Source organism: Corvus hawaiiensis, chromosome 14 (genome assembly GCF_020740725.1).
Source record: "Corvus hawaiiensis isolate bCorHaw1 chromosome 14, bCorHaw1.pri.cur, whole genome shotgun sequence".
In the NCBI taxonomy this organism is placed as follows: domain Eukaryota; kingdom Metazoa; phylum Chordata; class Aves; order Passeriformes; family Corvidae; genus Corvus; species Corvus hawaiiensis.
Genome location: NC_063226.1, coordinates 14,959,051 through 14,974,495, shown reverse-complemented (window position 1 = coordinate 14,974,495; position 15,445 = coordinate 14,959,051). Strand labels below are relative to the sequence as shown.

Here is a 15,445-nt window from a genome sequence, read left to right as displayed (position 1 = left end):
CCTATAATTGGAGCCTCTAGATCAATATACTTATAGATTTACTTTAAAATACACAAGGAGAGATGTTCTTTTTTCTTTTCATTTGAAGTAACAAGGATATGTTTTTAATATTAAGAATGGAAATAATAATTTCCTCAAATCATATGTATTGTAGTTAAATAAAAAAATGTTATTCTTGTGCAATCTCTGGCAGTCAGTAGATTATTAGATTAACCATGAAGAAACCACTGAGAAAAACAAACATGCAAATCAAAGCTCAGACACAAGTCTTGATGATCACAGATATTTCTAGATGTTAAAAACTGTAACTTCACCTTTTATAAGGATTAGCAGGAAAACATAATAAGCAACAGTGCTTCCTGAATGCTATGACTTCTTCCATAGTTGAAGAAGTACTATTTATTTCAATCTTCTAAAATATGTTTTACTTTATTTAAATAATGATCACGTTAAAAACAAAACGTCTACTTTTACTTGCTGTAATGGCAGACTGAGTTATATGGATAATGTGGAAAAAGGAATATCAGAATTAGTGAATGAAAGGAAGAGGGCACAAGAGAGGGAACACTTTTGAAGCTTGCATGTTTACCAGCTGCTTTTTATTCAAAATTAATGCAATGTGTTTATTTTATACATTGAACAACTATGACAGAAATTATCACCACCAGCAGGCAGCCTGAAGGCCCTTCCCTAGAGTGAGAATACAAATGTGGGAGATAAGAAAAATGGGAATACATAAAGTTTTGTGGGGATGGATGTTGATCTATAAAAATATCACTTTCCTTGAAAACAGATGATAGCTCAGGAGACCTAGAAACTGACAAATCATTCATAGATTTACAAGGAGACCTACAGTTTGTTTAAAAGGCCTGGGTTTGAACTCATCATTCTGTAACAATGAAATTCTATTCACCTCACTGGAGTAATTTGATATATACACATCTGAAAGGAGAACTGGCTTTTGCAATAGAAAGTACATGAGAAAATATGTTGGAGAACATGAATTCTACAGAAAGGAGGCAATAAAACTAATGAATATGTAACTATGGATAAGTGAGGCACCGAATTCTACCTGTTCCAACAGATTCAATTTTATTCAGAAACTTGCAGGAGTTGGGGTTCAGGATTGCTAGTCCCCTCTAAAGCCATAAAGATACAAGAAGGAGTTAGGATTTGGTGCTCATGAGTTGTTTGGCTTTTCCTACCCACAAGAAAGAAAAGAAGAATTTGCAGGACTGAATATATGAAAGCAGATAGGGGTGAGGGTGAAGCTGAGCATCAGCCACACTGGGGCTGCCCTCACAAAGTGCCAGTGAGGAATGGAACAATTGCAATGACAAGGGTTTTTCTGGAACCCTGCTGGCTTTTTGCCCCAGAGGGTAACACCTGCTATTAACTAATATTCTATTTATATCAAGTCTCTTTTAAGACAATGTATTTAGTGATTTTATCAGTTGATAGTGCTGAAGAACCAGTACCATTATGGCAAAACACTGGCATTTTTCAGTTTTTACTTTGCACAGAAAAAGAAATAAGTGCAACAAAGTGACCCAAGTGGTGATTTTACCAAACCAGTCACAAAAAGGAGGATCAACATATCATTCAGGGTGCCATGTACACATCAGAAGCCCTTGAAGATATAAAGTTAAGTAATTTAGGCATTGAGTGAGTATAAAGAATGCTGATACTTCTAGGGAGAAAGGAAAAAACCACAGTTGATAAATAGCAATGTATTACAACACTGAAGATGGAAAAATACTTGAGTGCCCTGCTTGCATATTTTTAGAAGCTGCAATAGTCTACTGCAGCTAATGAACACTCTTTCAAAACAATAGCCAAAATATTACATTAGGAGAAACTAAACCCATCCAATATCAAGTGACGAGATGTTTCCACCTGGAACAGTAGAAGTAATCCTTGGCCATCTTAAGATTCACAGATTCTTTTATAGAACTGAGCATAGTAAAGGACAGCAGAAGGATTCACTGAGTTTTCACTGCTCACAAAGATTAAAGAAGAAAGTTCTTCAGTCTCTTGGGAAAAGAACAGTATATCTCATTTCTCTGAAAGGAACAGAGAGATGACAGCTTCAATGCTATCTTAGCAGTGTAAAATACCAGAGCAAGGGAGCATGAACCTGAGCTAAGAACTGGACATTATAAGAATGAAGGTGAAATTCCTTCACACCAAAAGCTAGATAACATGTGCAAAAAGATAGAAAAAGCAGCAGCCAGAAGAAATCAAATCATTTCACAAGAAAATTAAATAACATCTGAAAAAGGAAGCTCAACACAGTCTCAAAAGGAAGATCAAAATTTATGCCTGTTGTCTTACTTACATGGAGCATTTCTGTCATCCTCATCAACTAACATCATTAATAATCAATTAGTATTATTAACATTCACCTCTTTTCTGAAATTACTGCTCCTTGCATTAACTAAATTTATATGGAAGTTTCATTTTGGTATTTTTAGATGAGATACAAAATCAAGTGCTGGCCCCTTGGGATGGCTAAAGGTTTAGCGCAACTATTAGGAATAAGCAGGCTTGTAATTGTGGTGTCCTGATCAAATTTTAGTCCTTAGCAAAACATTACCATGCATTCTATCTTTCTAATTCACTCATACACTTGAAAATTAATGATTACATTTTTTTCCTAATACACCTCAATTGTTGTGTCCTATCTGACTGTTGCTGGGGCTCATTAGTGGTGTCCGTATGGCTGCACTGGATAAACAGACACCTATATTGTTCTAATTAACTTACAGCTCCTAAAGCTCTGACTCTTCAGAAGTGGGAAATGCTATTAATGCAAATGGTTCTCCACAGTAGCAGCAAACATTTTTTTTGGTGAAGGAGACCAACTACAAACAGCAATGTCAAAAAATATATCCTAAGGCTTATTATTAATGTATCAGCTAGCATAAATCACTGTAGCTCCACTGACCTCAATGAAGCCATGGTGAATTTATATTGAGAATACAGCTACATAAGCTACATCTCCTTTTATCACTGTACAATGGAAAAATACATTCAAAAAGGATAGGATATGGCATTAACATAATATTTGAGGAACATTGCATCTCACAGAATAAGTTGAAAAGAATATCATTAAAAAGCTACTACTAGTCTCACCGTCCATTTATTTATTATAAATAATAAATACAAATTGCTTTGAACCTTAGATTTTAAATTAAATATTTTTTCTGATTCCATTGACACACAATGTTTTTATCTCTACTTCAGAAACTGTTCAGTCCTAGATTATTTACTTTGAAAAATAACATTTTAGAATGCATGGTGATTTTTTGCTTTACTTGTTTGTTTTGGAGGGTTTATTTAGTGGGGTGTTTGTTTGTTTTGTTGTGGTTTTTTTTAACAAACAAATGCCCAGTTTTGCAGTGCAAGCTCCATGCACAGATGGTTTAACAGGACCAGACTCTAAATTCACATTAGAGTGAAAAATTCCTGTAAAAAAAAGTTCATTTTAAAATAATACAGACTGGATTCACAGTATGGTAAAAATATAACATAGCCCAAAATATGAAACAGGGCCAGGATTCCAGTAAAATAACATGTGGGGACCTTTTGTCTGCTGGCTGGTATCACATCCGGAGATGATTTTTTGTACAAGATTTTTTAGAAGAGATTTCAATAGGGGTTTGATATATGGAACAATAGCAGGATATGGCCTCTAACTGGTAGGAACAATTGCTGTTCGCAGACATGTGAAAGTTAACTTTCATTAACTTCACTAGATTTTTGTGCATACTTTCTGACCTAGATCTGGCATCTAATTTCTCCTGGGGACAGCTGAGACACAGAGTGTAAGTGAAGCACAGTAACTATTCCGTCTAAGCAGAATATACTGAGGAAAACTCACATGAGCCTCAAGAGTGATAGACCAGTTTGGGAATAATGTGAGAAAGTAATACAAGCAAACCCACTTTCTTTCCAGCTACAGCCTTAATGCCTTGTAAGCTGCAGGACAAGGAAAGAATTGCCTAGACTGGCTCTACAATGGGTGGAAACTCAGACCAAAGGAATTTTCAGCATGTAAATCTTCCAGTTTTATGGCAGGCACATCCAAAAAAGCTCATTATGATGGGAAGATACAAAGATAGAATTTAAACTTTGAATTTTGGAAGATGAAAGATGGACTTTTCTCTAGAATAGTAACTAACAACTCCATAGACATGCTAGCTGTTTACATTGTTCAAATTGTGAAGGGTTTTGTTTGGTGTTTTTTTTACAGAATTATTTGTAGTATAATGTTTCCTTCAGTTCTCAGAAAGTGGAATATTATGTATTTTGAAAAGAGGACCTTCTGTTTCCCTTTCCTTCATTGCCTGACTCTGCCTGTTCTACAGTCTCAAGCACAAACTAATTTCCTTCCCGTTCAAGGCTCTTTCCTCGACTGGTTTTCTTCACCTAAAATTCAAACGTTTCTGTGATTTCTGACAGTTTCCACATAAATATGTGAAATGTTGCTTTAGGCTGCATCTTCTAATTTTTTGCCAGCACCGTTTAAGCTGCCCAAGGCCATTAATTCTCAATTTTGTGTAGCCACTCCAAGAGGCCAACACAGATTTTTGTGCAACCCTCTGATAAACCAGACTGGAGAACTGATTTGGCTGAAAAATAATTGAGGGGAAAGAGTGTTTTTAAACTTGATCTTCTGCCTCACATCTGCACAAACAGCTGCATGAACACAACAGTATGGGTGGGGCAGGAAAGAGAACAATTAGCTGAGGTAAAGCTGCTTAAACCAAAATTACTACTCCTGCAGAAATGCACATGGAACCACAGCCTAAATGTGCTATTTTAAGTACCCTTTAAATCCCTCACCTGTCACAGTTCCTATTAAAAGAATTGATAGTAATAAGGCAAGGATTAGATCTCTCCTGCCTACTGATGGAGCCAAATTTTGGCTCGTTTCCTTGTTCTGATTGATTTGTCTTCTAATTAGATTGTAGGATACTGGGAAACATAAATGATCTTTTGGCCCAGTTGAGAACAATCCAACTTCTACTACAGTCAGTGCAAATTTTACCTCAGATTCAAAAGGAATTAGACCATGTCTGTTAGGATATCATTTCCCCCAGACACTAAGCATTCTGATTATTTTGTTTAAGAAGGGCAATCCTTCAGAGCAGGCTCAGATCACTGAGAAATATCTTTCTGAAAATAATTCTGTTTTTCTCAGAATAATTTCTTTAACAGCTCTTTTCAAGAATAATGAATTGTGACTTTTAACTAAAACATTAATTTTAATCTGTTACTTGTAACAAGTGGCTATTCTGAAACCATTGGGGCTTTAGAACATGAGGAGAGCAATAGTGCTAAACAGCTGAAGTCATAAAGGAGAGCTACATCACTCCAAAATTGAAGTGACCTAATTGCAAGACCATTCTGATTCCACTGGTACTGCTAAAGTTTGTTTTTCATCCAGAGTTCACTTGGGACATTTGACTGCATATGAGGCACAGCACAGTCATCAACCAACAGGAGAGAATCTTCTAAAGTTAGCAGAGTATAGAAGTACTTTAAGGAACTGAACACATTCAAGGTTTCTTGTAGTAAGAAATGTAGAGGTCCTTGATACTTAACTGAAGCAAAGGACCAATGAAACATGTATTACAGTCAACCAAAACCATATTGTCCAAAGAATAAATGCTCCTTCAAATATAAATGGAAATTTTCCATTGAATTATGAAGAACATTTCGTGAGCCTGCAGTTCTCTCCACTTCAAGATATTTGATAATACTATTCTGTCTTCCTGATTCCACTAGTTTCCACAGTTGTATTCATATATTTGTTGTTGTCTTTACATACCGATTCGGTATGCATTACATGCACTGAGGTAAAATAGGAGCACAACTATAGGCAAATACAGCAAAGAACATCAGCAGAAGTGGAAAAAGTAAAGTGTTTTTCGTGATTAAGTAATATACTTGGTTTATCCTTTCAATCAGGGACCATTTCAATACCATATTTAATCAAAAAGTTATCACTATGCACTGTCACTAGTCTTGATATTGCATAAGGATATCAGTCCTAGCTCTGAGCCTTACAATGAACCTTCCAAATATCTGTCCCAGTGGAGTGAACAATTAATATTTGTCTGTATCATAAGCTTTTGCAATTACTGAGTATTTTTATAAATATTGGTGTTAAATAACATAGGATGTTAAAAAAATGAGAAAAAGCCAGAATTCAATACCTGGAGAAACTATTTTCCCAAAAGCAACAGAAGGTGTCACTGCTAACTGATTTTAAACAAATGAATCCCTAAGTGGAAAACGCTGCCTTTGTTTTGAAAGAAACTTGAAAGTTGTTTGAGAAGGGAACCCAGTTCCCTTCTCAAGTATTCTACTGCTCCAAATGTAAACATTACATTTAAAAATGGAAAAGACTGCTTCACACCATCTAATTCTCCTTTCTATTTGCTATTATTCCATGCAGCTGTTTCACTTCAGGTTATGATTCACAGTCAAAGCAAGAGGAGTTTAGGCCAGTATTTGGACAGAAGCCCTCAAAGAGCCTTTTAACCCATTAGTATTACAGATCTAATAATTGGGGATTTTCTGTTCAAATACATAATTTAAGATGCAGCCAAAATTAGTATCATGAGGATGTTGGAGAAACCATTTCCATCAAGAAATGTAAAACTGAGTCTCTAAGTAGTTTGAGACTGAAATCTTTCTGTATACAGAATTTCAGCTTGTGTAACGACTGTCCCTCTAAACTTGTGATATTATTTTAACTCCATGTGGCAGCCCTCACCCCCTTGTCTTCCCTGATACTGTAGTGTTGCTATTCTATGTTAAGCAGCTGTTACATCCCATGCCAGAGATGGCTGCATAACACTGACGGGTGAGGTGTTATTTTCTAAATATACATACACACAGATTTTGAAGTACTTCATGGCTGTTTGCAAGTCTCTCCATATATTCAGATATATCTATATGTGAGGCTAACGTAAAATAGTAATACAAAACACATTTCCCCTCCTTGATAAGCTTAATTTTTGATGCCTGGAGGACAGCAGGCACTCACATCCTTTTTCCTCTGGACTTCCCTTCCCTACAGGTTCCCCCCGGGCTGCCGGCACCCGGGGCCGTGGTCTCACCGGGTCATGGCTGCTGGCTCTGCAGCTGCGGGCCTACGCTCTGAGCTGCTACTTATTGGTTGTGAAGTAATTGCCAAAGCTATAATTTAAAATATATATATATACATACATACATATAAAGCCCGTGGCTTTTAGCCATCACGATTGCATGCTTAATAGCTGCATCCAAGCACTCTCTGCAGGCTCCCAGCCTGGCGGCTCCAACACAGCCCTCCCCTTCTCTTCCCCAGAGAAAGGCATTTCAGGTCACTTGAATTATTTAGCGGGGTGTTTTTAACCGTCTCAAGGGCTTTGCTCCTGCCGTGCGGCGCCTGCAAAGCTCGGGTTTGTGGGTTTATTTTATTTATTTCCTTTTTTTTTTTTTTTTTTTTAGCACGCGAGGTGGAGTTGCTCCACTTCCCTGGCAGAAGGAGGAGATAAAGCGCGGGGGGAAGGCGAGAGGGGCGGCTCGGCGTGTGGAGGGGAGGGGAAAGGCCGCCACACCTGCGGGCCGCGCTGCCCCCTCAACCCCGACCTTGCCCCCCTGGGCCGCTCACCAGGTCGCTCTAACACAGCTCTCTCTGTCTCTTCTTCCCCCCATCCTCCTCTTCCTCCTGCTCCTCATTCATCCTCCCCTCTCCCGCCCCCTCCCCGTGCAGGCGGAGCGGGCGCGGCAAGAGGCGGAGCGGGCCGCCGCACGTCCCCCGGCCGGCCGGCCGGCCCCCCCGCCATGGGTCGGAAGCGCTGCGTGGGGGGAGACGGCTCCAAGATGGCGGCGGGTTGCTGCGGGGTGAAGAAGCAGAAACTCTCCAGCTCCCCTCCCTCGGGCTCGGCCGGCCCGGGCAGTGGCGGCGGCGGCTCCCACTGCGGCGGGGCGGCGGCGGCGGGGGGCGAGCCGGGGGCGCTGCCCCCGTCGGGGGGCCCCCGCATGAACGGCCTCGGGGTTCTGGCGGGGGGCGCCGCCGGCTGCGCCCTATCCCCGCCGCTGCCGCTCAGCTGCGGCGGGGGCCCCGCCGGCCTCTCCCCGCCGGCCTCTTCGCTGCTCGCCTCCCCCGGCGCTGGCTCCGGCGGGCCCGGCTGCAGGAAGATGGTGGTGTCGGCCGAGATGTGCTGCTTCTGCTTCGATGTGCTCTACTGTCACCTGTACGGATACCAGCCCCCGCGGAGCCCCCGCTTCACCAACGACCCATAGTGAGTATCGCCGCGACCGCCCGCGTGGGCGCCTCGTGCGCGCCCGTCCCGCCCGGTTCCCCGCGGCCGGGCGCCCTCCCTCCCTCCCCGCGGCTCCCGCCTCCCGCCCGGCACCTTCCCGGCTGCCGCCGCCCGGCCGCTGTCCTCGCCTGGCCCCGCGCCTGTCCCGGGGCCCGGCCCGCGGGCGCCCCCGCTCCCTGGGAGCCGCGCTGCCCTCCCGCGCCGGGCTCGGCCCGGGGAGCGCCTCGCTGCCCGCCGGCTCCTTGACCCCTTCCTGGCCCCTCTTGGCCCGTCGCGCACGGGGCTCGCTGGTGGCGTCTCCCCCGTGGTCCCTGACAGCTCTGGCAGCGCCCTGCTCCGAGCGGCCGCCTTTGTGCCGGGCTTCGCGCCCCGAGTTCTGGGCCACCTTCGGCTGCTGCGCCCCCTGGGCAGTGTCCTCTCCCCGCTCCTGGGTTGTGTTCCGCAGCGCCCGCGTAGCCCGCTTCCCGCTCATTTCAGCGGTAGTCCTTACTGGGACCCCTTCACTAGGCAGCCTCTCGCTGTCCATGTGTTCTGCATGAACGCGGGCCTCTCCTTCACCAGTGCTGGATGGTGAGTACCCAGTGTAAGAGCCCTGTCGTGCGAGTCCTGGATTTGTGAACACTGGTGTACCTGTACGTTCTCTGTGCCAGGCACTTGTAACGCTACTTTGGTCTCAGATCGTGCAGAGTCCTTGCTTTGTAATGACCCCTGAAGATCACCCAGTGTTAGACATCCCGAGTCCCCGAGTAATCCACCACATCAAATTCCCAGAGTTTTGAACAGATCACATAAACACCTGTTACTCCATCCTCCCTCTGCCTCCCAAGCTTCCCAAGCAAGAGTGTCCACCAAGGGCCTGTTTCGTTCCCATCCCTGGCCAGTGTTGTTCAGTGTTTGTCTTGAATCCTGTGCCCCACTGCCTTCAGAAGTGACCCGCCAGGACAGTGTTGCCCAGCATGTCAGCACCTGTAGCCTGCCTGTGCCGGGAAGCCGGGTGTGCTGCTGCAGATAGAGCTCAGACACTTCAGGGAGTAACTTCTCTCTGACAGGAAGTTACTTCCTCTCAGCTGGGATGAGTTACTGAGTTGCTGCATGGTCCAAGTCCGTTTGATTGCAAAGTTAACATAAGAGGTTGTTGAAATTGAGTTTCCGCTGTTTTACTTTGCTTTTAAATGGGATGGAGCTCATGTGGTGTTTCCAAGCTCCAGCTGAGACTCGAGTGCATTGGTCCACCAGAGTGCATGTCACTTCTTTCCTCTAATGTATAGCATGAGTATCAAGTCTGTGAAAACCTGTGCTTTATCAGTACTTAATGAATTACAAGTTTTTCGTGTATGTCCTGGGCCCTCGTGCACCCTCACCAATGCAAACGGTTATCATGCAGTCTATGTTTCATTAATGAGATGTAGTGTATGCTTTTTGGTGTTTAAAAATGTAATGTATTAATGATCTTATTTGTAGTCCTTGCTGTTCTAACACCCAGGATCTATACAACTCTTGCATACTTTCAGCTGCTGTCATGACAACCCAGCTCTGTGGATTCCTACTTAACCTGCCACCCCAGCAAGTCTTCCCTATATGCTCTTCATAACTCCTATGTGATTTCATCAGAGTACCAATAATGAAAGGAGGGCAGGGAGACTCCACTGTGAGTTTCTTTACCCAGGTCTTTTGCAAATCCATGTCTGTCCTTTTGTAGATACCAACTGTTTAGAAACTGCTGCTCTGAGTAGCCATTTTGCTGTGCATTGTCCTGTGTCTGTTCTCCATCCCAGACCACTGTAGGTTGTAACATCAGCTTTGTTCTGTTTCACTCTTTCATTGCTGTAAGAGTTGAATTCTGTCTGTGTCTCTCTGTAACAATATTACCTTGGTATTAATGTTTTTTTATTTGTGTTGCAGAATGTTTTGTTGAACAGGTTAGTGCTACTGTGTCTGTTTTATTAGTGGAGGAAAGGGAGGCAGGGGTAAAGATGTCAACACTGAAATGTTTTCCAGCAAGCACTTTGATTCCTCTTAGTAAGCAGTAGATCACTTCGCTTTTTTCTCCCACTTCTTACTTTAACAAGAACACAATAGAAAATTAAGTAAAATTATTTCAATTTTTCTGATATTCATATGTGTTCTTCAGATTTAGTTGATAGACCTGCTGAAAAGTTGCTGCATCAACTTCTGGACTTCTAAAAATGGCATTGCCATTAAAATTAGTAATGTAATTTCTGTTTATTCCCATGCTTGTGCCAGCATGCATGGTTGTACAGATCAGGAAATGATCTAATGATAATTTTATATTTTTCCCTGATTGGTTTCAGAGTTTGATTCTCTCTGGATCATTGCATGGCTTCACAAACATTTGTGCCTGTACAAGTGTGAGGTGGGAATAAGCAGACAGATGGCAGAACTGCTGCTTTCAGCAGCCTTGTGAGCTGATTATGTTTGTGCAGTTGGGGATGCAACTTTGAAAAAGTTGTTCAGTATTACATGTAAAATTCTAGGTCCATGAATAAATTGCTTCTGCTAGGTGTTCAGAGGCAGCATGATTTCTAGCATTCACAAGATTTGCAGGCAGTCTTATTGATAACTGGGTAACTCACAAAGATAGGAAGTTGACTTTGAAGCTGGGCTTCATCCTGTATGGCAAAAAAACAACCTGAATGAGAACTGGTGTTTTTCAGTGAATGTGTATTGCAGCTTTCTGCCTCGAATTCATTTGGAGGTTTTGTCCATAGACTGAAACGTCTGGTCTTAGAGTAGTAGCCTAAAATAAGGGTTTGTATGTAAAGTATAGAATGATTTTTGAAAATTATGTTAATTACAGGGAGGATGAAAGACCTGTGAGCAGGTATCCTCACCCAAACATGACTCATATCCTTACAGGTCTTTGAACAATGAAACTGGGCATGATCAAAGAAAAGCAGGTGGCTGAATCACTTGGACAAGGAGTTCTGGCATGTTGTCTTTAGAATAAAACCTGCTTGTGACACCTGGATTTTTCTGACTTTCTGATGTCAAGATGAGGACAGCGTCAGGGCAGCAAATTTGAGGCAGTAGGAATGAGTGGAAAAGCTTGTTTTGAAAGGGAGCGGGTTTTGAACTCCGGGACAGCCCATACACAGATGAAATAGTTGGCGTTTTCCTATCTCTGGAGTTCCTAAAGCATGGAGAACAGGGTGTCGAGGGGCTAGGGAGTTGTTGGGTTGGGGAGGGCGGTGACTCATGGAGTCAAAAGAAGATAGCTGGAAGACACAATCTCTCCAGCAGTATTTTGTCAAGAATAGGCTGAGCAAGTCATTCCAGCCATGGACTTCCTCTCCTCTTACAGGCTCCATAGATCTGCTGACATTTTATTCTGTCACTCTTATTTGAAGAACTTTCTCATATCTGTAATTTCTTTTCACTTTGAGTTGCTCTCTAAGCCACCCTTTCCCTTCTTCACAGGATATGTCCTGCAGGGCATGTGCCTTGCTTCTACCAGTGTGGTGGCTCTCCAACTGCAGGTGCAGAAGGGATGTAGAAATTATCCTGGCTTTGTGAACACTGATACAAAATTTGAAAGTTGCTGACCCAGACAAAATTGTCTCTTAGACAAAGTGTCATTTAGACACTGTTTTTGAAACTCAGTTTGATGCGTAAGGTTAGAGAACACTGGACTTGTTTAAAAGCAGGTTTTCTAGAAGTGTCCGTAGAAGTTAATTTTAAGGGGATGCAAGAAGGGTTGTAAAAGCATTTTAGTCCACTCATTTTAGGAGAATGAAAACTGAGTAGCCTTTTTTCCTGTGTTTCTTGTCTTTCTGATGAATAACTCCTATCCCTTTATTGCCTTTCTGGTTTGGTCTTGTGCAATATGCAAGATGGGCCATCATGATTAATGGAAGCAATACCATGTCCTGCTTTCCATTGTGAAAGTGGAAAGGAAGTGTCTACCAGTGTGAAGGAGCTCAAGGTTCACACTGCTCACTGCTGTTTTCCTTCTAGTAGGAAAGTGAGTGGAAGTGCAAGAAGGTTGTTACAAGAGGGGGAGGGTAAATGTGTGAAGAGGAGTTCAGTTGAAGCTGTGCTGTGGGGAATGAGGACTTTTTTTTTAAAGAATCTCATGTCTCTGCTCACTGTAATGATTTCCCTTGACACACAAAAATCACCTTTCTGAGTTGTTGTCCTGCACAGTATCTGCTTCAAGCTCTTTATCTTGCCTACTTAATTTTAATAGCAATGTCTTTGTGGAGAAGACATTGTCTGGCAGTCCAGCAGGTTAACTCTTTTGCCAATTGTTTTTTGTACTCCCTTTTTGACGGTTTCCTGCTAGTGAGCAGGATTATTTTAGTGATCACCACCTGTACTTGATACAGTTTGTAAGGGGAATCATTTGTTCTGCTCCTGTCATCTGGTACTTGGTGACCAAGAATAACAGTTTGCAGCTGGAATGAGTGATGGGGCCTGTGCTCTTCTTCTCACCTGTCTGAGCAGCTCTTTGGAAAAATATTTACCATGAGTGTCTTGCATTCAAATGCCTGTATGAAGACTGGCTCATATCTTCCTCATCTGTCAGGGGACTGTGCAGAGGCATTAGGTGGTGTCTTCAGTTGACCTCTGTACCTGTGGTTGTTCTTATGCTTTAGGAAAGCTGAGAGCCCTGTGCGTATGTTGAAGTGTTGCTGGCTACCACATTTGTTGCCACAGGAATAATCTGTATGGCTTGACCATCTTCTGTGATTGAAGACCTCTGGATTAAGATATTATCCAGGTGATAGCCAGTTTTGACCTAAAGACTTAGCTCAGAAATTTATCTGTTCCTTTCTTCATTGATGACATCGATTTTGCAGCAACTGTTCGTTTGGCTACAGGACAGAGATGCAGATCTGCTATTGTGTTGATGTTTCCAACTTTTGTATTTTGTTGTGTTTTCAGGTCTAAGGTCTGTTAATTTACATAATCTGAAAGGGTATGGGGTAGCAGTACTACCCTACCTTAATATTTTGTTAGTGAAGTTTGGAAACATTTCAATTCAATACAGTTTAAAAATACAGAGTTAGCTAGTCTTGTGCCCATTAGTTTTCACACTCAAAGTAAGTTGTGATTCTGCTCAATGTGAGTGTAACTTAACCTTGTAGTAAAGCAATGGTTCTAGGGTTACTGGACATCCAAGTTTTTTCCTTAGTTACTGTGTCTTGGTAACGTGTTGGTAATAGTGGTGGAGAATTGCTGGTGATTTAGATTGAAATAGCTTAAAATCATCCTGTACAGCCCCAAAGCTGATTTTTTTTCCCACAGTGTTAACTGTCTGCTTTTTATTAAGGCACTGAAGAAAGATGAAGCTTGTCTGTAGATGCGTACGTATGCTTACATATACGCGTGAATAAAAATGTTATGGCTTGCATTTGATAGGATTTCATGCTTTTCTCAATTTCTTGTTTCTTGGCTGCAGCCTGACTTCCTGCTTTAGTCTCTACAACTTACTGTAATGTTGGAACCTTGCACTTAACTCCTTGCTTGCTTTGGTATATGTTTCTTTACAAGCTTTTCTTTGAAACTTTGTCTGGAAGCTTAGGATTTCATATTGTCTTAAAAAACACAGCAGTGTTCTTTCTCTGCAATCCCTACACAGAGGTGAGCTGTAACTATTGTCATTACTGTTCTTGATGCCAGAAATACGAAATTTCATTGTTTCTCTGCAGGATTTGGTTGTATGGCAGTGGAGATTTACACTGTTGTGTGGCAGACTCAGCAATAATTTGTATTTATTCTTACACTCCAACATTACACAATAGCTATAATGATTGCTTGGTCATGGCCAAAGATCAACAAGGAAACACAGACCGGGAAGCATCGTTTCACATCTGTGTGTCTGACTTCATTCTGGCTTTCGTGGGTATGTCATGTGGATTTGTATAAGCTTCAGTATATTTTCTTCTAAATTAACAGGGTCTTTACTGTTGAATGTTAAACCTTGGAATATGAAGTGGTGGTTCTTTCAGAGTGGCATTCTGTGGTAGATGCTTTGAAAATACAGTGCAGTAGAGAATGTGTATTTTGGCTGGCACTGGCAGTGCTCAGCAGGGAATTCCCAGCATATTTGAAAGCAGATCTGCTGAATGCGTCTTGGTGCAGCAGAGGGGCAGAAGGGATAAAGTTGCATGGTTTCAGAAAGAAGTTGCCTTTGCCAGTAGGTTCATCTTCTGATATGATTGGTGAATTGAGAAAATAATGCTATTATAAACTCCAAATTAGGTTAACTGTAATTTGAGGGCTTTTTCCTTTGTAAGTTCATTTTAGTGAGCTGTTCTTATGTGCAGATAAGGTAGTTTCTATTAGTACAGGAAATCAAATCACTGACAGTCTCAAGGATAGACCCTGGTTTTGTTTCTTTAGGTAAAAGCAGTCACCACAAAGTTATAATGTGCTCTGATTCACTGCAGTACCAGTTCTGCAGAAGTTAATTGTTCTACTCCTTGTAGGATGAGGAGTCAGCAACCACCTCTCCTTGTGCCATCAGTCTGGTCATTCATTTTTATTGCCTCCTTTGGTTTAGTTACATTCATATTGTTTATCATATTTTCTTTATTCTACCTTGTGCTTTATCTTTCTGCTAAAGATTTTAATGGAAATTCAAATTTTAATATTGTTTTTGACATTTAAGCTCTCTGACTTTCAGAAAAATATATTTTGTGTCTAGATTTGGTTTACTTCACATGTACATCTAACTTTAATATTTTTTTGCTAGAAATTGTTGAGAAGTTAATGATTTAAGAATGCAAGTATTTTATTTGGAGTTGCTGAAAGAGTAGGCAGTTCTGCCTTCTCTTCAGTTGTGAGTTAAATATATTTGTAATGTTATCTAGCATTGAATACTAAAACAAGAGAAATTTAGTGTTGGCACTTTTTGCTTGCTGACAGTTAAGAGATAACCAGAAAATAAAAATTTGGAACCCTGGGCTAGCTCATTTTGCGTAGTTTACAGATCTAGACTGTGACCAGTCAATGAATGAAATATATATATATTTAGTCCTTAGTTTTTGGTTCTCCCAAAACTCATGCCATAATTAATGGAGCAAACTCAGTATGCAAAGCTGCTTTTGCATTAAGTAGCTGTTTACAGTTACATGCAGGTTTTCTGTAGCATCAAA

The 15,445-nt window shown here is 41.6% G+C and overlaps 1 protein-coding gene across 2 annotated transcripts in view; it reads left to right on the top strand.

The window, feature by feature from the left end:
* Nucleotides 1-15,445, top strand: part of AMMECR1 (AMMECR nuclear protein 1) — a 99,655-nt gene that overhangs the window by 17,462 nt on the left and 66,748 nt on the right. For both annotated transcript variants that reach the window (XM_048318800.1, XM_048318801.1), the window contains exon 2: nucleotides 7,772-8,303. In XM_048318800.1, the coding sequence (XP_048174757.1) occupies nucleotides 7,772-8,303 (532 nt within the window). The remainder of the gene's footprint in view (nucleotides 1-7,771; nucleotides 8,304-15,445) is intronic.